The sequence below is a fragment of the Oreochromis niloticus genome, linkage group LG16 (assembly GCF_001858045.2).
Source record: "Oreochromis niloticus isolate F11D_XX linkage group LG16, O_niloticus_UMD_NMBU, whole genome shotgun sequence".
NCBI classification, from domain to species: domain Eukaryota; kingdom Metazoa; phylum Chordata; class Actinopteri; order Cichliformes; family Cichlidae; genus Oreochromis; species Oreochromis niloticus.
The window spans coordinates 30,609,675-30,631,638 of record NC_031987.2 but is presented as its reverse complement, the minus strand read 5'-3'; the positions used below and the strand labels follow the sequence as shown (position 1 = coordinate 30,631,638).

At 39.2% G+C, this 21,964-nt stretch overlaps 1 protein-coding gene across 3 annotated transcripts; it reads right to left on the bottom strand.

The window, feature by feature from the left end:
* Positions 1 to 813: 813 nt before the first annotated feature.
* frzb (frizzled related protein) lies at positions 814 to 21,740 on the bottom strand. Of its 3 annotated transcripts, none has more exons than XR_003216806.1 (8): positions 21,290 to 21,738; positions 14,496 to 14,744; positions 9,413 to 9,448; positions 8,545 to 8,604; positions 8,053 to 8,118; positions 5,901 to 6,159; positions 4,527 to 4,590; positions 814 to 3,549 (listed from the first exon to the last, which is right to left on the bottom strand). XR_003216806.1 is itself a non-coding variant. In XM_003449583.5 (8 exons), exons 1-8 carry the CDS (start codon positions 21,492 to 21,494, stop codon positions 3,505 to 3,507), a joined length of 930 nt encoding a protein of 309 aa, XP_003449631.1. In that variant the 5' UTR covers positions 21,495 to 21,737; the 3' UTR covers positions 814 to 3,504. The 3 variants fall into 3 exon arrangements, 2 of the variants coding, with proteins under 2 accessions (XP_003449631.1, XP_005475322.1); XM_003449583.5 differs by having other exon boundaries at positions 5,955 to 6,159; positions 21,290 to 21,737; XM_005475265.4 differs by lacking the exon at positions 814 to 3,549 and adding an exon at positions 4,297 to 4,425 and having other exon boundaries at positions 5,955 to 6,159; positions 21,290 to 21,740.
* Between the last annotated feature and the right edge of the window lie 224 nt (positions 21,741 to 21,964).

The following is a 21,964-nucleotide window of genomic DNA, read 5'->3' as shown; positions in this document are numbered from 1 at the left end:
ATATGGCAATATACCAGACTACATCAGATTCATCTTGCATAGAAAAAAGATGAAAAAGGGTCAAAACATTGAGGAGAAAATTGACCAAGCTAGCACTGAAACGTTGTCAAGTACCCTTACAAAAAGGGCTAAAATACAACCAAATATTTGACAACACCAGATGTGACAACACATGAGAAAAGCCAAAGAAAAATTTCTACTTGTGCTTTTAGTTTTATTTTAATGGGCGTTTAAGAACTTGATGAACAGATGTTGGAAAAAAAAAAGAAAGATTTAACTTCTCTCAACGAGGTCAGCCAGTGTCAAACTCTCTGCTGTGTCAGCACTCAGGAACATGAATAGAACCACTCAGCCTCCAGAAACAGACTACACCTTATCCTAGCACCAGGTGTGTTTTCAGTCAGGCAGTCAGCTGAAGTCAACACGGAGCACAGACCAGAGAGGAGAAGAGCGTGGAGGACTAGAGCGGAGGAGGATAAGGAGGTGTAATGGCAGTAAATCCATGAAAACATTTTCTCTTCCCTCTCATGGAAACTGCAGCTGAGAAAACACTGCTGGAAATTAGTACTCAGGAACTACTGGAAGCAGTACAAACACACACACACACACACAGTGGCTGGTTCATGCTGCTACTGGTCTGCTTTGTTAAACTTTACTCCCATCAATGAGAAACACTGAGATTCAGAGGTTTCATCTCTATTGCTTTTATAATCTGGTGTAGTTCAAGGTGGTGAAGCCCTTTATGGATCAGCCTCAATTTTAAGGCCGATTTTAAAAACCAAAAAACCCCCAAAAAACCAGACGCACTCCAGCTTATCTTGTCTAAATCATGTTTAATGGTTCAAACTGCTACGAGAAGTCCAGAATTCAACATAGAGTGTTAGTACAGAGCAGTGTGGTACTGAGTGTTAGTGTGTTTACATGAACAGAGTTACTGTGCAATAATGAGAATACCGTTTATCTGAGGCTGTGTTCAGACAGCAGCAGCAGCAAATTGCAGTTCAATAAAAAAAGACTTTGTTCACTGATCACATTTGTCACAGTAGGGATTGCACAGGTGGAAATGGTAACAGTTTGGATGGCTGCTGTGACAACAACAACAAAAAGTTTTTCAAATGACTTTAAAAGTAGAGGTGATAGTCATACATTTTTCAGATGTAAGAGATTGACATCCAAGGAAAAGTCTGCAAAGCCTGCCATTCCTCTGAGAGAAAACCACATAACACAAACACACAAAAAAGGGAATGCTTAAGGCAAATGATGCCAACTTACCTTGGTCATACGACCAACAGTAGAGTATTTTTATTGTCAATCTGTGCAAAAGCCATTATTTTATATGCTTCATCATCATTATATCTATTCCCCAGATTTTGTGGCTAACCTAACAGCACATTCTGTCAAGGTAATGCACTTCATGTGTGCTACATGTCAGTATATAGTACTTGAACATCATAATGGGAATACGTTTTTGCTTTGCCTCTTGCACAAAGTCAAGGGCTGCGTCCACAAATCACTCCCATAAAAGCCTCGAGTTTAGTTGCAACAAAAATAACATGTAAAATAAGTCCTTTTTTCAATATCTACCTACAATTTTAACGAGAACTGTTAAAACTGGTTAACCATTCAGTTTTCTAACATTTCCAAGATGATTTTTTTATTATTTTTTCGATCCTACTCAATTAGTTTTGGATGATTCTCAGCTCAAGATAATCCTTATTTTTCTTGGCCTTGGTGCAGTTTATTTTAGCTCCCTTCACATGCCATTCAAGATCACCTTCTTCTGACTGGCTGTCCTTCTTAAACAGGTTTGGACATAATGTTGGAGATATGTACCAATACAGGATCCATGTAATACAGATTAATGTTACCGAATTTAAGAGAAATGTAACAAGCACACATCTAAGGACTTTGTCTGCCATCATGTGTGTTTTCTGACTACCGACTGTCATTTTCTGAATTTATCACATATCGATAATTTTTTTTAGTCAAATAATGAAAGACCCCTTGCAAATATAAAAAAAACGACCTGCAGTTTTATAACCCACAGTTGACTTTCACATGTACTGAGATGTGCATGTAAATGTATCAATATTTTTGGTGCAGAATGTTCAGTTTTGGATATATCAGCCATAGAAACATTGACACTACCAACACTACAGTTCAGCCGAGGGTGACGCCATCAGCGTTTACATCCTGTCATGAGCAGACGCACGCATCCTTATGCACTGTGATATGGTGGATTAAATTTGATTTTGGGGTGAACTCCCTCTAAATTATGGTGACATTCCTCTTCTATTTAAAATTTTACTCAGAAAAAAACATTATATTTGTCACGGTGTGGGTCGCACAAATATAGTACTAATTTTTAACAGGTACCAAAACAGAAAATGCATGTTAGAATATGTTTGCTGGTCAGATTTGAGGGGAGAATAAACATTTGTTAAACTAAAGCATAATGAAACTGATGTCCTGCATCTGCCCCCCACCCTCATAATGCCCACGTAAACCATCAGCCAACATGAAATCCTGATACTGAATGCCATATCAAAGCAGTAAGATTTTTGGTTTTATTCTTTATGTACAACTGCTTTAAAAAAAAAAAAAAAAAAAAGGTTATAAAAAGCTTTACAAAATGTTTAAAAATTTGTTATCCATGTCTAACAAATTTGCAAAATGTAAATTTTACAGGCAATTTTAAAAAGGGCTTTTCTTTTTTTTTTTTTTTAAAACAGTGCCACACAGAGTTTTGATAATTTTTATCTCTTTATATGGTTGTTGGTCTTCAACTTGTTATCCATATCTTTGCAGTCATTTACTGTCTTTTTACACATCTATGTGACTTTTTTGAAGCTCTTTGCAGATTTTAAAGTTGGAATTTGTCAAAACAGAAGGCTGTGACCTGTGCTCATGAGCCCCATTCAGTAATCCATCGATAACTGGATCTACTGATAATGAGGAAAACAAGTTTCTGCTGCTTTCTACTCCCACTGCTGTCTGAACAAAGCATCGATATCCATGTTTCATTTTCTTAGGAGCTCAGTGGAAGGCAGGTCATGGCTACAGATGTATTCAAAATGTCCAAGTCCAAATGGCTTTCGTATCATTTAAAATGTCGTCCATTCCATCACCATGGTAACATGGTCAACATCCAGGATTAATAAAAACTGTAACTATGAAGAGGAGCTGTGTAGCCAACAAAGCCACCGCGGGAGGAAAAAAAAAAAAAAAAAAAAATACATGGCTGCACGCAGTTTTAAGCTCCTCCCTCTGGCATCTTAACTGAGCGCTTTAGGTGTATACACACACACACACACACACGTAAACACACACGCACACACAATCAAACACACATTAATTGATGTTTGTGCAAAGGAAGTAAATGACAAAACTGACTTCAAACAGTGGCAGATGAAGAGATGAACTACATTCAGCTACAACAGCCTGTAATAGTGCAATATCTACACACACATACACACAGTCACACGCACGCAAAGTCAGAAGATCTCAGTGGCGACCCTGAATTTTCTTGTGCAGCATCTGGTTCCATCTCTGGACAGAAGGAAAGACAGAAAAGTGAAATGATTGGGAGGAATCAGCCCCATCTTTGGAGACAATAAGCAAATAAAAATGCAATCCCTAATAAAGATCCTTGGTTGCTGCTTTTCTGGAGAGGGTACTACAATCAATGTATTAGTCACTGGTCGCAAAGTGTGACAGCATTGTAACCATTTATGCTCAAGCCTATGGCGACTGACTTGCTGCAATCTTCCCTTAAATGATACACGTTCAAAGAAAACAAAAAAGGCAGTAAAAACAGAAAACAAAGCAAAGCATGGTGGCTGTGGCTCAGGTGGTAGAGCAGATCAGCTACTGATCGGAAGGTTGGTGGTTCGATCCATGGCTTCCCCAGTCTGCAGGCCAAATATCCTTGGGCAAGATACTAATCCTAACCCCGAGTTGCCCTCCGATGCGTTCATCGGAGTGTGAATGTAGTTTACGTTGCACTTGAGTTTAGAAGTGCTTGTGTGAATGGGTGAATGAGGCATGTTGTATAGAGCGCTTTGAGTACTCCGGTGAGAGTAGAAAAGCGCTATGTAAGAATCAGTCAGTCCATGAATCTTTTTTTAAAGGTTTCAGCAGAGCTGTTCAGTTTTTCCAATTGTTGAAATCTCCCTCTAAGTCTCTGGGGAATCCCGATGCTCCTGCTCTGGTACATTTCAAACTACAGTGCGCTGAGCAGTTTCGGTGCACGCTGCCATGTGCAATGACAATGATGGGCGCGTGTTTCGCCACAGTCACAATGCCAAATCTTCAGAGTGTGAGAAAACAAGAGCTGCAAGCCTGTTCCAAAGAAAACTGATAATTTATTTGAAATTGCTGACTCCGTTTTACCTGACTTGTTAATTTGCTCATAGTTGGCAGAAGCTGGGAAAAAAAACGTTGAGAGCAAAGGGTCTGAAACCAGTCAACACTAGAGACTTTCCATTTTAACCCAGAACCAAAATCAGGTATATTTAACCACACACCTTGACCTTCCTGCCAATTCTATCCTTCCACTTCTGAGCAATGGACCTGTCAATCAGGAGCAACCTGCAAAGAAAATTTTTTTAACAATATTTGGCATAGTTTAACAGCTAACTTAAGCTAGCAAAAGAAGAAACTACAATACGACTTTTTTTAAGAAAAGGAAAAAAGTAACATTTGGCTCTGATCAGTAATTTATCACAATAGGACCCTGCAGAGCGAAGGGACAATCAGAAGCTGTCTCAGAAAGTCTGACAGCATACTGGTTCTACGAGTAGGGATGGGTATCGAAATCCGGTTCTAGTTGAGAACTGGTTACCACTGTTTCAATTCCTTGGAATTGTTTGCCATTTTTGCAAATGATTCCCTTATCGATTCCAGTCGCCCTGAATGACGTCACCACGTTGCGGAGCGTCATTTACCTGGCAGGAAACACGGCGCCTAAGCGGCTCAAACGCTCAAAAGTTTGGTTATACTTTACGAGAACGGATGACAACAGGGCAACTTGCAATACTTGCAAAGTAGATATTTCATTTAAAGGAGGAAAGACTACGAATATGCAAAAGCATTTGCTCACAAAACACGCGATAACCTTAAATGAATGTCGTGTTTTTAATTCCGCTCCGGACTCGTGAATCTCAACCCAGCAGCAGCGGTAATGTTTGCACGTCCTCTCCCGTTAATACGGCAGGTAAATAATCAACTAACAGTGCATATTATGTTAGCGCGATCTGCCTTATTACAAAACCTGCCATTACTGTGCGCTGCATTTAGGTGACCATGATGAGACAGACAGAGTCTGGCTGGCTCAGATGCTGGCAGTTCTCGCTGCAGTCTACCGGTAGCGTCTCCTTTCAGGCCAGGATAGACGAATGTCACCGAGCAGTGACTAAGTTTGTGGTCAAAGGCTTGCACCCATTTGCCACAGCAGATGCCCCCGATTTTCGGTAAGTGAATGTGTTTAATTGTAGGCAGGGACATTATATTGGATGGATATTCTTGTTTAATTGCTACAGAATAATTTATGTTACACTTTGTTATTGCTGCAGAAGAATATATATTTTATTATTTTACATTTACAATTTTTTTTCCTGGGGACCCTGTGACACCCCATTGAAGAGCCGTAGGCCATGTTACTCCTAAATTTCTATCTTGTTCAAAGAGAAGATATAAAACAAAGTTCTAAGCTAATCGATCTGTGTGTTCTCCTTTTTTAAAAAGAATCGATAAGAGAATCGATAAAGAATCAAATCGTTAAACAGAATCGAAAATGAAATCGGAATCGTTAAAATCTTATCAATACCCATCCCTATCTACGAGTGAGATTTTTCTCTAGATAAAGCCCAGTCTCAACAGGTTCTGGACTTCTATCTTACCAACTTCTTGATGTCAATAACTATATTATCAGTTATATCTTCCACTGCCCATACTTTGAGGTTTCACCATCCTCGTAGCCCATAATGATGTAATCTTCTCCAGGAGTCAGCTTAGGACACAGGCAGGAGGATGAGTAGTAGAGTGTCAGCGTCATCTTGGGAATGTTGACCAGAGAAGACTTGATCACCTCCTTCACGTCCACCACAGCGGTGGGCTCCAGACCGCGATTCCTCACCTCCTTGACCCTTGCTCTGATCACTGAAGAACAAAGGCACCAGCATGGAAATTGAATATGAGATTTTCAGAAATTCCTCTTACCAATGCGCATCAACCCATCAAAACACACCCTTTTGTTGTTATGTTTTTTTAAATTCCTGGTTTAAGTGTGAATCATTATTTAATTTTTCTTGGCCTGGTACCAGACCTTATTAAACACATGCATACAGCATTTTACTAGTGAAAAACTTTACTGGACAGCACAGCTTGGATAAGGAAGCTACTGGCATTGAGCAATTTGTCCAAGTCAGCAAGCAAGAAACTCAAACACTGACTAATGAAGCCTGTCTGCCTGAAAAGAAAATTAAACTGCAGGGAACTTGAGTCATGGAGGGTAGTTTGACTTTGGATATCAATGCTAATGCTGAGCTATCGTTTTTCTGCCTAATGTTAGCTACTGTAATACTAGCATCAAAGCAACTGCAACCCATCTTACATTGGAATATAGCTGCACTGTACAAATCTGGCTAAGTTATAGCTAGCTAACTAACTGTATCCTTTTTGCTAACATTATCACTAGCAAAATGCAAGTGGAGACAATCATACAATGGTACAAATCAAAAGATATAAAACTGATATATGCACTTTCTAAACAAATAACCAGCTCAGGGCAGTTAGACGTTAGCTAGCTATGACTTGGGTAATTTGGCCTAAACGTTACAAAGCTTACAAAGACATTCCCATGCTCACATAAGAAAATCTCAAGCGCTGACACATGAGGCCAATAAGGAGACAGTCAAGAAACTGATCTTCCAAAAAGCCCTGTGGCCTATTTTTTCACAATTAAAATGTGTTTATTAGACTTACTGATTACAAACCTGTCACTTCAAAAGTAAATTAAAAAATGTATATATTAATCATCCAGCAGCACCAGCCCAGTGCACGGAATTTGCTAAACTTGTCATCCTAACAAAAACAAACCCATGCAGAAGTCTCAGGGTTAACATAGCAAAGAATGCAACTAACTCAGAAAAACAGACATCACTGTAAGACAAAAAAAAAAAAAAAAAGGCCACTAAAAGAGGAAATGGAAGCTACACAGATGGATGAGAAGTAAGCAGAACCAGCACGGCAGGTTGGATTCCAGTGTAATATCAGAATCTGTGTTAATTAGCAAAGGGAGAATGCAAGCAGTAAGATTTATAAAGACCACCTTCTGCACTATGGCATGCTACCAGGTTTACTAAACTCCTCTGTTTCAATTATATCAGACGATTTTGAAAGTGGGCTCTTGTTTAATGATTGCTTGGAAAAAAATAAAAATCTAAAAGCTTTCCCAAATGGATTTTGTGGCCAAAAGCACTAGTGAGGACCACATGGAAATCTCTGCTGGATTTGCCAAATCAAGCCTGCGTGCTGTATTCATCAGGAAAAGCCTTTCTGGCCTCAAGCATTTTTGTCTCCAATTTAATCTAGTTGGAGCACAGAAGTTTTTTACTTTTATATTCAGGGAGAAAATATCTGTGTACAAGGTTGTTAAAAACCTTCTTGCAGTTAAGGTATAAAGCAAGTCAAGTACTGATTTTACAGACTTGTGAAAAGGAACAATGGGATTACTCAGATCACATTACTTTAAAGACTTTGGTTCATTATTAGTGTCACCAATAGCATCTGAGGATCAAATATGATACAAGATTAGCCACCTGATGAAAGCTGAACAACACATGACACTCTCTCCATAATACAGGCTTTTCCAGGTACTAAACATGAAAAACAAGATTCCAAAATCATCTCAGAACATCTGATCTGACTTGTATCTCAGTAGAATTATACACAGATATGTGAAAATGTGACCTCAAATAAATCATGCATTTACATTAAGTGTACAAAAGAAAATACAAATAATACTTTAAACAAAAACTTCAGATGACTCACCATAGTTGTAGTTGTTCTTCTCATAGGTTCTCATATTCATTCTGACTGACTTACATCTGCATCTATCTATGGAAACACAAATTAGAACTTTTCAAATAAGTACTGACAAAGGAAAGTTTTTCCCAAGCTCCATCTTAAAAATCCACATTTCCCAGTTAAATTTGCAATGCCTAATTTGAGTGAGCCAAGAAAGATCATCGTCGCAAGTTTAAATCCACTCAAGATTGTTGCTTGTCTGAGGGTATCTATGAATTTGGTTCTTCTTAAAACATGGACTGAAATGACATCCAAATTTGTTTGCTTTCGTGGCCATTTGGACAGCACCCAACATAGCTGTTGCCTCATGTTACCAATTTTTGTACTTCCAATTGGCCAAATGTGGTCTGACTGTAACTATTAAGCTACACTCAGGGCCAAATATAAATATTATCAATACCACTGGTGTAGAATGACGTAAACTAGACCAAAGGTCGGACATTAGACAGAAGTTACCTCCATCTGGTCCTCTGCAGTGAAGGTTGTTTGAGTCCATTGGGAAGTCTGGACTGGATTCTGTCAGGGGAATCAAACCCAGGAAAGACACGCTTTTTAGTAAAGTGTTTTAACAGGTTCATAGTTAATTCATACCAGTGGTTTTCAAACCGTTGGGGTGGAACACAGAGATCTAGATCCCATTGTGCTGACCTTTTACCCAAGTTGAACTAATTTTAAAATTGGTGTGTCAGACTTTCCAGCTTCTGAGGTGCGGCAGACAAACTACTGACATCGGGTAGTCCAGTGGTCAGAAAAAAAATGCAATCGTTTCCACATCCAAATACACGCACACACACACGCGCACACACACACACACACACACACAGCCAATTCATCACCATTTGGTGTAATCTGGTTGTGAGGCCTCAAGGTCAGTTTTATTTTCTACTTTAGCCAGCTTAAGGTTTTGAAACTTGATGTGATGAACGAGGGGCGGATCAGACAGAAATCGAGGGTGACAGCTGTTTTTCCTGAACTCTTTAAACACAACCAATCATTGATTAATGATCATATCCTGGATAATGCTGGAATAATCCTTCTGACATGATGAATGAAAAAAAATTATAACAACATTTAGTAAAGATTTTATTCAATAATGACCCAGAATGAGACTGTGAGCCCCAAAACTCATGTGTTTACAGATATAAGGGTCAAAGAGTCATTTTCACATAGATCATAGGACTAGAAGTTTTGGGTTTTTTGCAACCCTCAGGTGTTGCCCCCTACTGACCATCCTGTAGGCTTAAGGCTTTGCTTTTTAGACCCTGGAAGATATTTCACATAGAGACCATGTTAAGAAAATGGATATGTTAAGGTTTAGCCTTACCTGGGTTACACCTGGCTGGGTCCTGGTGGTATGGATCTATAGAGACACAGAAAGATGGCTGTCAGAAATGAAAGAAACTTGTTCATTTTGGTTCGTGATTAAAAATGGTGGTCTTATTGGAATACAACTCAAACAAGTGGATCATTACTCAGTGTCAGTAATGCACAAACTGCACAGAACAGTCATTATGACTTTGATATTCACTACTTCACCCCCAAGCAGCCGCTCCCTGAGCCTCATTCTGCCAGAGGTTTCTTTCTGTTAAAAGGGAGTGTTTCCTTTTTTGTGTGTATGTTTTTACAGCATCATAATTTTGTTAATGTTGCTTCAGAACCATCAGGGGAAGTTTACTTTCAGTGCTTTCTCAAAGGCCTTTGAAAGACAATTTCGTGAAAAGGTTCATTTTTAACCAAAGTATATTTTTATGAAACTGAATTTTTTTTTTTTTTTTTTTTAGAAATTGTAATAACAATGAAAATAACCACAACTATTATTATGATGACGACGACTTTATATCCAAACCTAAGTCATCATTACCCCATTGGTTGTCACATGACATGAACTGCAGTTTGAAGTCCGCTTCCTACACAGACTTTGTTCCACATTATGGGCTCTCATCAACTTTCTGAAGCTGCTGTGGGAGTACATTTTGGTCTTTTTTGCCTAGTTGCAAAGCTATGACATCACCACAATGTGATTAGTCAGTTGCAATAAATGTTCCAAGAGCAACATTATTTATAGTGTATGAATACCAACAGCATTGCATAGATCCTCAAGCGTTAACCTTTTAACCAAGGCACTGTCGACTAAAACGAATAGCCCTCAGTTTGTTGGGCTTACCCTTTGAGTCAGACATCTGTTACATGTGTAAAGCGAAACTTCCTCCCTTTACACAGAAAGGAGCCAGTAGAGGTTGCTTCAAGATAGGGGGTTTTGTAGTGATATTCAACTGGAAGAAGAGGCTGGAAATTTGCATCCCACCTGACCAGGAAAATATTTTTAACAAAAGGCTCGTGATCACCGTTACCATTGTGATCTGGACCCGGGCAAAGTTGCAAAATGGATGGTTAGACTGTCCTGGAGGTTGTGGGAAAAGGTCCAGAAGGAGGGAAAACTAACTTTGGAGATATGTGGGACTTTGGATTTCTTTATTATCATTATCATTATTATTATTATTATTATTATTATTATTATTATTATTATTATTATTATTATTTTATTTTTTATTTTTTTTTATTTATAAATGCTGCCTCCTGCAAGGTACATCCAGGCAACACCCTTCTCTAAACCAAACTGAATATTTTCATCCATTTCATTCATCCATCTCGTGAATTTAATATCAGAACAAGCAACTGTGGAAAATGTCAATTTTTCAGAAACTTCCAAAGTTGCTCTGTAAAAAAAGGCTTTAGCCTTGGAATCTGTATCAATAAGCCAGGTTCTTAATACAGACCTGAGATGCTACAATAACTTTCTATCTGCTGGGTTTCTGCAAACCCCCCCCCCAAAAAAACAAGGTTAATAGGCCAGTCAGTTTTTTTCTCCTTTTCTTTTTCCCCCCGATATTGTAAAAACTAGATCATTATGGCAGATTAGCACATTAGCCTGTGGTGTGGCGTTTAACTGCTCTGGAAGAGGTGAACTTACAGAGATCAGACTTAAAAACTGCCTGAATGCATTAGCCCGATTAGCCAGACAACTGTCAATAGAGATATGTATTGCAGTTACCAATTTTGTAGGTGTACAGTTCTGCACAGAAACTATGCCACGCTGGTGGCTGCTGTGCTACATCTATATGAACCACCTTTTTAAGGTCACACCATCAGATTCAGGTCAAGACATTGACTAGGCCCCTCCATAATCTTCATTTTGTGTTTCTTAAGCCATTCAGAGGTGGATCTGCTGGTGTGTTTTTGATCAGTGGGTGGCAGAACCCAAGTACCCTTCAGCTTGAGGTCATGAACAGATGGCCAGACATTCTCCTTTAGGATGTTTTGGTAGACAGCAGAATTCATTGTTTTATTTACCACAACAAGTCTACCAAGCCCTGAGGCAGCAAAACAGCCCCAGACCATCACACTATCACTACCAAATTTTACTGTTGGTATGTTGTTCCTTTTCTGAAATGCTCTGTTACTTTTTTTTTTTTTTTTTTTTTTAAAAACGCCAGATGTAATGGGATACACACATTCTAAAAAGTTCAACTTTTGTCTCGTCAGTCCACAGAGGATTTTCTCAAGATGTTTTCTGGCATAGCTGAGACAAGCCTTTATGTTCCTTTTGCTCAGCAGTGGTTTTCGTCTTGGAACTCTCCCACACAGGCAATTTTTGCCCAGTCTCTATCTTATGGGGAATCATGAATGCTGACATTTACTGAGACAAGTGAGGCCTGCGGGTCTTTGGATGCTGTTCTGGGGTCTTCTGTGACCTCTTGAATGAGTTGCCGCTGCACTCTTTTTCACATTAATAATAAACACCTTAATTTAGAAACTGCATTTTGTGTTTTCTTGTGTCATCATTGTCTAATATCTAAATGTGTTTGATGATCTGAAACATTTAAGTGTGACAAACATACCAAAAAAAAAAAAAGAAAATCTGGAAGGGGGCAATACCTTTTCACACCACTTTATGTGCAGCTCTACCCAAAAAACAACAGAGGATAGGGAAAAGAGCTATGCGGGGTGCCATCCAATTACGGGAAAAGCATAATACACTGATAACGACCTGGGAATTAGCTTTATGGTACAAGTCTCTGTTCTCATGCATCCCTGTACCTCTAGGTGTGCAAAGGTAACTGGGGTTGTGAGCTGGTGTTTCAATACACTGACAAACTGCAGCTGCTTCTAGTTGTAAACATACTTCTGTAAAGCAACATGCAGACCAGAGTCCCACAGAAAATCACTGGAATGACTTAAATGATCCACCCCGACAGAACCTCAGCAAACCAACAAATTACACCAAGGGAAAATCCCAAAGCCCCGCTGAGCCAAGCCAAGCTGGGGCAGAACAGAGATATGTGGGTGTATCGTTATGGAGGTCAAGGGGATTGAGATGAAGGTTTTTTCTGGACTTGCTGGTCCTGGATCTGTTTGAAGGAGCAGAGGACAGTGAGGGTCTTATTGAGTGTAAAATGAGTGGGCCTCCTGTATCAAGGAGCTCTTTGAGAAAGTCTGTGGGAGTGAAGTTGGACAGGGAATGACTCATGTTATCTGAGAGGGAGCAGAAACAAACTGCTGAGAGTAGTATAGCATGATAGAAAACACTGATATGTACTAAAAATTGCAGTGAGCGATCCTCATCGGAGGTAGCCTCCATGTCGAGACTCTCAAGAGGACAAAAGAGTGTAGTTCAAACCATTTAAGATGTCACTGGTTTTACTATGCATGAACTTGAGTACGAGTCATTTTCATGTTGTCATATTTCACTCCTAAGGATATCATACGTGGTATTATTTATGTGGATCACCTATGCTAGGGTTATTGCCAATGTATATATATTGTACTATTGTAAACCTACAATAGCATGGAGAAACCCCAACAATCAGATGAACACCTTATGAACAAACACTTTGGTGACAGTAGGAAGACAAAACTCCCCTTTATCAGGAAGAAACCTCCGGCAGAACCAGGCACATGGAGGCGCAGCCATCTGCTGGTCATGGAATATAGCTGCCCTTTATGGCACTTATGTGACTAATCTGCAGAGTCATTTTGTTACTTAATTACACATTCAAAATCAAAAGTTGTGTTGAAATTGACAGAATTCCTAAAAATACCCTGAAACTATGTTAAATAACGAAAACCCAATGTTTTAAATGAAACTCAAATACTACAAATCAGTGAGACTGAAAAATGTTTTAGAAACTGCAGGTTTGTGTTTAATAGCTGAAGGGCGATCACGTGAACAAATTCATCTTTGTCTTCACAAAGAAAAATATTTGCTCTTTTTGATTCAGAAAAATCTCAATAGTGAAGCAATATCTGTATTCTGAGGAGACACTCAGAGTATCTTTGGTGAAAAGGCTAACCTTCCAATGAAGATGGTCCTTTCATTATTACAGACACTATGAAAGATGGACGTAGCTTTCAGGTCTGAAAAGTAGAAACCAATGCAAAGCAACTGAAATCTGTCTTCTTTTCTACAAGGGTTGACCATTCTGGTGTTTTAGAAATCTGCAGGAAAATTGGCATCAGCCCTGACCTGTATGAACACTTTTTCGAGTTTATGGTTTGAGTCTCTCATTCTGAGTGATATTGAATAAAATGTCATGTCCACTTTGTAATTTTGGTCATTCTAAGTGTTGAGAGGCAGGATTACCAGAGTCACCCCTTTCTTATCACATCTGGTCTCAAAATACCAAAAAGGCAATGGCAGAAGCAATCAGGGGCTCATGTTACTGTAGCTACGTCCATCTTTCACAGTCTTTGGTCATGCTGACAGACACTTGTATGTGGTATCAGTAAGAGTAGAGCCTGGTATACTTTACTTAGCTCCTCCAGTGGTCAAATACATGAATTAAACAGTGTCTGGCTTCAAATAATCATCTTATGAACTTTTTGTTCACAAGCTGATGTTAACTGTCCAAAAAGCTCAATAAAGATTACATTTTAAATTTGAATCAATCATTTGGTCATACTCGCTCATGCCTTCATTCAAGACCTCTAAAAAGGAGCTGATTTTAAAGTTTTTTTTATGTTGTTTATGATGTTTTTAATGTTTCTGCATCTCAACCAGAGTCACTGAACAGCTTCCTGTTACCATCCTTTTACCGTCAATTTTAAATAAAGGACATCCTTCAAGTACCAGCATGAACATTAGCATTGGACATAAGTCTTATTAGTTATAAAAATGGTGATTACTTGATTAATATTTTTCCCCCCTCTTTGGATTTTGTGCTTTTAAAAAAAAATGTTTTAATAATCTTTGTCAACGTCAACATCATTTTGTGATGGTGAAACAAAAACAAAAAACCCAAACCAAACCAAAACACAGAAACATCAGAACAATTTCCAGAATTAGGCTGTCTCAGGACAAAAATGGCAGCCACACATATAACATCAATAATACAAGCGAATGAGTGTACCTGGTCCGTCTGCCTTGACGATGGCCTCAGGAGAGATGCAGACTCCACGGTCATAGAGTGGCAGCTCGCTGCAGGCCAGGTTGTCGGGCCAGCTGTGGTTGTAACGCTTCATCACCGGCTCACAGCCGAGCTTTGCCCGCTCGCACACCGCCTTACAGGGCTTGATTGGCTCATGCTGGAAGTCAATAGTACAGATTGGCGCATACATGGCACATAGGAAAAAGAGCAAATCCGGACTGCAACCAGTACCTTGAACAAGAAGGGAAACACAGGTTATATGTGCAATTTCATTAGAGAGCATAAATCATGAGCAGCTGCAATGACAAATAAAAAAATCAGTGGGGTGGCAGCTATTGAATTTAGTCCACCCGCCCTGGAGTCACTCCCCCGCCCACACCAGGTGTATCATGTACACCTGGTGCGAACTTTTATGCCATTGTACTGTTTTAAGTAGAACTTGTGATTTTCCCAAGTAAAGTAAACTCAGTGTAGTTGCCCACTCTCACTGTGAATATGAGTTCCATGTGCACCCAACACCCTCCCTCCATAAACTCAATACTTTTGCAGGTTAACATAGAGCGTCCAAGCAATCAAGTGGTAAAAAGACATTTTTCCAGGAATTCGTATATAAAGGCACAATCTGTGGAAAGATGTCTTTTTGCAATCAGTGCAAATAGCTCTAAATACAGATGTTTTGCCAGAGGCAGCTTTAGTCACAATATTTATGGATTACAGCTCACATGTCTAACACAGCAAACATGCAATGTTACTCAAGAAAGTTACACAATATCTTATATGGTTAAAAAAATAAATGATGAGGACAAATTGGAGCACTTAGGAAAATATGTTGTGAACACCTGCAAGCATTTAAAAAACAGACATTTTTTAGCAAATGGTGTCCATCCTGGAAACATCTTTTTTATTTTCTTTTTAAATCCATGTGGTAGCAACACAAGTCATTGGTGATGACTGGAAGCTCCTGTGACTCCTACTCTGGAGAAAGACAAAGTTATCCCAAAGCTTGCTGCTCCATTTCAAACAGACCGCTTAATAAAGGGACCTTCCACACTTTTCTCTGTCTTTCCACTTAGCCCAGAAAGATCGCTTCCCTCCCAAATCCTATTGCTTCCAGAGGTACTTGCTGTTAAAAGTTCTCTCCTGGTTCAGTTCAATTCAGTTTTATTTATACAGCACCAAATCACAACAACAGTTGCCTCAAGGCACTTTATATTGTAAGGTAGATCCTACAATATTACATAGAGAAAAAAACCCAACAATCATATGACCCCCTATGATCAAGTACTTTGGCGACAGTGGGAAGGAAAAACTCCCTTTTAACAGGAAGAAACCTCTGGCAGAACCAGGCTCAGGGAGGGGTCGCCATCTGCCGCAGCCGGTTGGGGTGAGAGAAGGAAGACAGAGAGGTTGTCACCAAGTGCTCAGCTACTGGGAGTTCTTCAACTTTTAAATGGTATTTCAGAATTACGTTACATGCCACGACCAAGAAGCTTTCATATCCACACTTGTTGTAAAAATATTTAAGGACGGTGATAGACTCATGTCTTCTTCATGTCAGTGAAGACATGGTGCATTCAGGGACCCCTGGCTGAACTAACACTGGACTTGCACCATCTGCCATCCTGCTGCATATTTCAAACAGGACGAGACCAGAAAGAGTTTAGCACTGGGTAGAGATGGATCAGTGCTTTTATTGCAGAGTGGGTCTGAGGTTTGGCTGTACCACTTCACAGTGAAGTCACAGAAATAGTTTGAACTTGTGACCTCAAACTGCTTCCTGGTTTTTGGCCCACAGCTCTTTCATTAGGACATTTTTCTGGTTAAAGCAGAGTCCTTTTTACCACTTTTTAAAATCTCCATTCCACCCACCTCAGCCAAGCTCAAAGTTCAGCCAGCACCTAAATGTATTTATTGAAGACAGACATGGATAAATCATGAACTAATATGGCAGAAAATGAGACTGCAGAAACCTCAAACAGGGAAGATTACTGATGAATGTGACCACATATGCAGTTATCAATACTTGTCTCACATGGAAATGTGAAACGGTCGCTTATTACAAGTTAAACAACTGGGAGAAATGATCCGATTAGAGAAAAAATAAGAATGAACACGTATACATATTTCAAACTTAAATCTACATTAGTAAAGAATTCAAAATATGGTTGTAGAAAGCGATAAAAGAATTCAAGTCAAACTGCTGGTTTGAAGTAAGAAAAAGGTTGGCTTTTACAGCAAGGACGTTATTATACAGCCCTATTTTAAAGTGTCTTATTCACCATTTTAAGTTAGCACATTTTAGTATGCTAACACACCAATTAGTAGGAAAAATGTCCATAAAGTACAGCTGCTGGCTACTGAAACTTCTTAAGGCATATTATATATATATATATATATATATATATATATATATATATATATAATTTATCATAAAACAAAAAGTCAGTGTGCATTTGTGTATATTGTGAAAGATTTTCTTTGGACATTGGCTACCTTTTTCTCCTCCACCACTGCTCCATCCTCTTTCCACCTCCTTACCTCATGTCTCATTAACCTACACAGAGGTCGGGGCTCTAACACATGAAAATGTGCATAAATGGGCTTATTTATTCTGATGTTGTCACAGTTATTTGTCAATGGATTCTCACGTGATGACAGTGTATTTGCCAAGTGTGCAAGGATCCTACAGGCTAACAGCAACTAACAACAGCAAGAAAGCAGCATTTACTAACAGAAAAGGTCAGGAAATCCTCAACCACTCACACGAGTTGTCTGTCCCATAGTCCCTACCGTAGCCTCAATTAAACACTTGAAACAGAATTCAGTTGACTGCAATATACTGACATCTCGTGGTGACATTTTACACACTGTATCTCTTAAATAAATAAAAGAAATCCAGCCTGACACAGAACCTGAGAGCTGCATCTGGCCCTTCCACTGATCCATCTACTGTTTGTCTCTTTGAGGCATCATCAGAAACGGTCTCAGTCGAGGGGTGGTTGTCAAGAACCCATCCTTAAGGAAAGGAAACGGGGCAAAAAAACTGAGGTACGGAAAATTACCCAAGACCTGGACTGGAAATCAGTGGCAACAGGTATAGTAGAGTAATGAAGACTCTTTGAAGCAAAACATTTTAATTTTGGAGTTAATATGTAAAGAGTAGGTCAGGAGAGAGGTACCCTCTGAAAGTTTGGAATTTATGGTTCAACTGCTGTTAGTATGGATGGAGGAGATCAGCCAAAATAACCAAACCAAACGTAACTTTGGCAGCCTGCCCAAACCTTTAATATTTAGTTTAGTTAGTTTATTTTTAACCAGACAGCGATGGCGTGTGTAGAGAACGTGCAGGATTGAAAAGCAATGTTACTTGTCAAATCCTACAGAGAGATAGTAATATTTGGTATCCGCAGATATGCTCCGAGGCAGTTCCTGTTACAGTTTACTTATTAAATGTAAATTTCATGCATTATGACTGAGGCAATCCTACTTCCACTGACTTCTATAATGACCTATTCCACTTGAGTGGAAGGAGAAAAGACTATTTAAACCTAATTTGCCTAATTTTATCAGGCTGATGGATTAGAATTTTTTACTTAACTGTAAAATTACCACATACTTAATTACCATATACATCAAATGGTAGTGAAAATAAAATCATAATGAGGGGAAAAAAGTTAAAGCTATGCTTTTTAAAGAGCTAACTAGCCTTGCTTAGCAGCTACAGTAAAACTATAACATTTCATGTGGTTGAACTACTTTTAAATCACATAATGCAAAACCAATGTAAAATCACCTGCAATAAAAATTAAGTCTTTGTTAACCTGACTTGCTAGGATATATATGAGTGAAATAAGCAGTGAGACTGTGCATTGCACCATGGCAATTTCAAAAGACAAAGAATCAAGAATAACTTTTTCTTTAATATGCAAAACGAACCAATCCTATTTATTTCCACTGTGGGGCTAACTTATCAGGCAAACAGTCTCCCTGATGGAAGACTGTTAGATTTGGAGTTGAACTGTTATTATGTGTGGCTAAATTATTCCAGTTATCATTATTATTATCATTAGTAGTAGCAGTAGTTTCAGTGCAGGTGAAGGTAAACAGCACAGGGGTTAATGGTATAGAGGTGGAGACTACTTTATATCACGATAGAAGCAGGTGAAAGTGTAATGTGTATGGTCATCTCAGACAACAGCACTGCCGCTGTCTTAACCTTTTGTTTTTGAAAAGATTGGAGAAGAATACATCCTATTATATCTAAGTAAAATAACCAGACCCCTTTATCTTTAAAAAACAAACAAACAAAAAAAACTCCCATAACCCTACAGTTTTTACAGTTTTGCTCAGGATTTATAGCTCAACAAGCCAAGATTAAAATGGAAAGAAGGTGGTCATTTTAAATAAATAAATAAAAACTTCTGTGCCGTTTTCCAAGTTTTTCATTATTTCTAGTTCTGAAAACATTTTCTGCTCAGAAAACACAGCACTTTCATAACTATATGTAAATGTGCGTTGTCGATACAGACGGCCATACTTCTAATATTTAGGAACATGAGGTCAGAGGTCTAAAGACTAAAATTTGCCAATTGGATGCAATAGGTGACCAGCTGATGTGTGCTGGCATTAAGGTCAGCTTACCTTCTAAGTATGCTGACTCCATGGCCAGCCAAAGCTAACACTTTTGAAAAGTAAAAGCCTCCAGGCAGGATTAAGCAGGGTCAGAACTCACTGTCAATTACTCCACTGATTATGTTCCTGATTGATTTTTTATTTTTGCCTACAATTTACTACCAGACAACTAACATGGCCATCAAAAGTTCCCACAGTCTAAAGTGACATGTTTACAAGTCTTGTTTCTTCCTACAAAGCAAATGGACCAACATTTTGATCACAGTGTTAGAAAACGGAAAATGGAAAGAGCCGAGTTGTTTTTGCACTATTTGAATGAGTGTGGTTGTATTGTTTTGTTTGTGCTCCTTGGTCATTCAGTTATACACCCTGAATATGGAAGAAAGACAAAAAAACGGATTAGTTTAGCCGACTGATTAGTTAAAACCATGAGTGTTTGACAGCTTTACTAGAAAAATGACTTCTGCCTCAGATGCATTGTTGGTTGAATAAAAATATTTAGACTACCATCCTATTCAAAACTGCAAATAATACATAATTACAAAGATTTTTCCAGCAGAAATGCCAGATACATGTACACAAGTTTGAATACTAACGCACTGGTTTAAAAATCAGTCTTTTGTACTACAAGCTTCTCAACCAGTTAAAAATGATGCCAAACGGGCTCATTTTCAAACTTTATTATACCGCAGCTATTTTCCCCAGAAAATGGAAACAGATTTTTGTCAAGAATTTTTAGGAAATACCAGGAATTCAATTTCCAGTATTCAAACCAACTCATGCTATGATTCTTCACGGTCAACTGGCTGGCTAATTAGAAAAAAAATGGAATGTCATCCCTTGCGGTGAAACAATTGAAATTCCTCTTTTTCCTGGACAACGTCCACAGCTCAGAGATCATTTCAGAATCTTAAACGCTCTTGTAACCAAATTCATGAGAACCCAAGAGGCTGAAAACGCTCAGGTTCCTCCTCCTGTAGCCAGCTATAATTCTGATGTGTGCTGTCTTGGATTGTGCTACAGTCAGACCAGAAAGTGGGTTGTTACTGACCAACTGTTCAAAATATGGTTGCTCCATTACAGAGTACTGCTACAGGAGCCAAAAAAGAAAGATAGAAAAAGGTTTCCATAATCTCTAAGTGAAGCGATGGTTTCAGTGATCAGACCAGATCCAGCCCTGCTCCACCACAAAACGCCTTGACATTTTTCCTGCAGGAAATACTTGGCAGTAGTTAGTATTTTATTAGTTTATATTTGATTAGCATTTATTACTAGTCAACTTTTGGGAGTGAGAGACCTAAGTCTGAGGGTCAGGTGGTCAACAGCTGATATAAAAATATTACTGAATCCCAATCACATGCATATATAAGAAAGAAGGTAAATAAAGCAGAGTAAAGTATTTGACACTGATTATACCTACCCACTGCTGTGCACATAATAACAACAACAACAACGATAATAATAATAATAATGATAATAATAAAGACATCAATTTAGTTCATGATAACATTCACTAATCAGTATTTTAGGATGTGATCTTCTGTTATTGCACAGAAGAAAAACTATTTTTTATGGTTTCCATAAGTACATTGGAAGGTTGGAAATCTGAATATATCTGATTAGGGGGCATATGTCCCCTCAAATATATATGATGATTACGGCCCTGGAAAAAACACGGTAATTTTAGAGAAGTGACCTATTCAAGTATCTGTTCGTCACTCCACCTTTTGTATGTACATTAAAGCCTCCTTACTTTAATTTGATCATTTCTGAGTTATGTGCCAAATAACATTACAGCGATGTTATGATTGGTCAGGTGTTTATGTTAACGTCAGGGCAACGTGCAGATGATACCACAGCGAGAAAAAAGGTCATTCCAGGTTCTTTCAGCCTTTGCCTGACTTGTTAAATAATCTGTGCGCTCTAAAACAGCGCTTTAACTGCTTATTAGCGACTTCAAAAATCGTGAACAGTAAGTTAAAAATAAAGTTGTGGGGGAAATGTTTACATGTTTTCATTCGAACCTGAAAAATCACTGTGCGATTGCTTCTACGGTCAGTTAATTACACACCAGGTTCTTCAATGACTTAATTAACTGCCCAATTAAAAAAAGTTTATCAGAGCACTCAGGGGCAGTAACTCACCCAGCAGCCCCTCAAACTGCTCGATGGCCAGCACCGCGTTGTCCTGCGTGCTGTGGTGGAGATGGTTCGGCATCTTGGTCATGTTCCAGGGCATGGACCGGCACAGCGGGATCCGCACCGTCTCGCAGGACGCCGCCCGGACCGCAGCCGGCCACAGCGCGCAGGACACGGCCAGCAGAGACACGGCGAGCCCCAGAGAGAGCATGTCGGTTGGTTCACAGAGGGTAGGGGGGCACAATGAAGTGAGGGCAGCGCAGGTCCGTGCTCCGGTGAAGTCTCGCTCATTCACTTCGAGTTAAATCCCAAATTAGACGCGATTTTCCTGCTGATTGGTGCTTTTCTGCTGCTGCCGTCCGGTCCGCAGACAGCGGGAGGGAGGAGCTGCTTTCTTATGCACACTTCAACCTCCTCCTCTTCCTCTATCCCTCCTTCTCTCTCCAGCTCCCCTCCTGGACTCGTCTCACCTCTCCTCCTCTCCTTTCCTCCTTCTTATCCTCCATACTAAAAGATAGATTCCTTTTAGATGAAAAGTCAACACGAGTAAAGCCGTGAAAAGCTCGTAGATGTGTGTGTGTGTGTGTGTGTGTGTGTGTGTGCCATTACATTTTACGAAATCAGTGGCTAGACCTCATACAGTTAACTTTAAGAGAAGGTAAGAGCGTGAGAAAAATAAAA

Excerpts from the sequence above, each read along its gene's own strand:
- frzb (XM_005475265.4), bottom strand. The coding sequence starts at position 21,494 with ATGCTCTCTCTGGGGCTCGCCGTGTCTCTGCTGGCCGTGTCCTGCGCG. Across the intron at positions 8,119-8,544 it reads CTGCAGAGGACCAGATGGAG|ATAGATGCAGATGTAAGTCA; the intron begins GTAACTTCTGTC and ends GTGTTTCCATAG. Across the intron at positions 4,591-5,954 it reads GAGGATGGTGAAACCTCAAA|GTTGCTCCTGATTGACAGGT; the intron begins GTATGGGCAGTG and ends TTTTCTTTGCAG.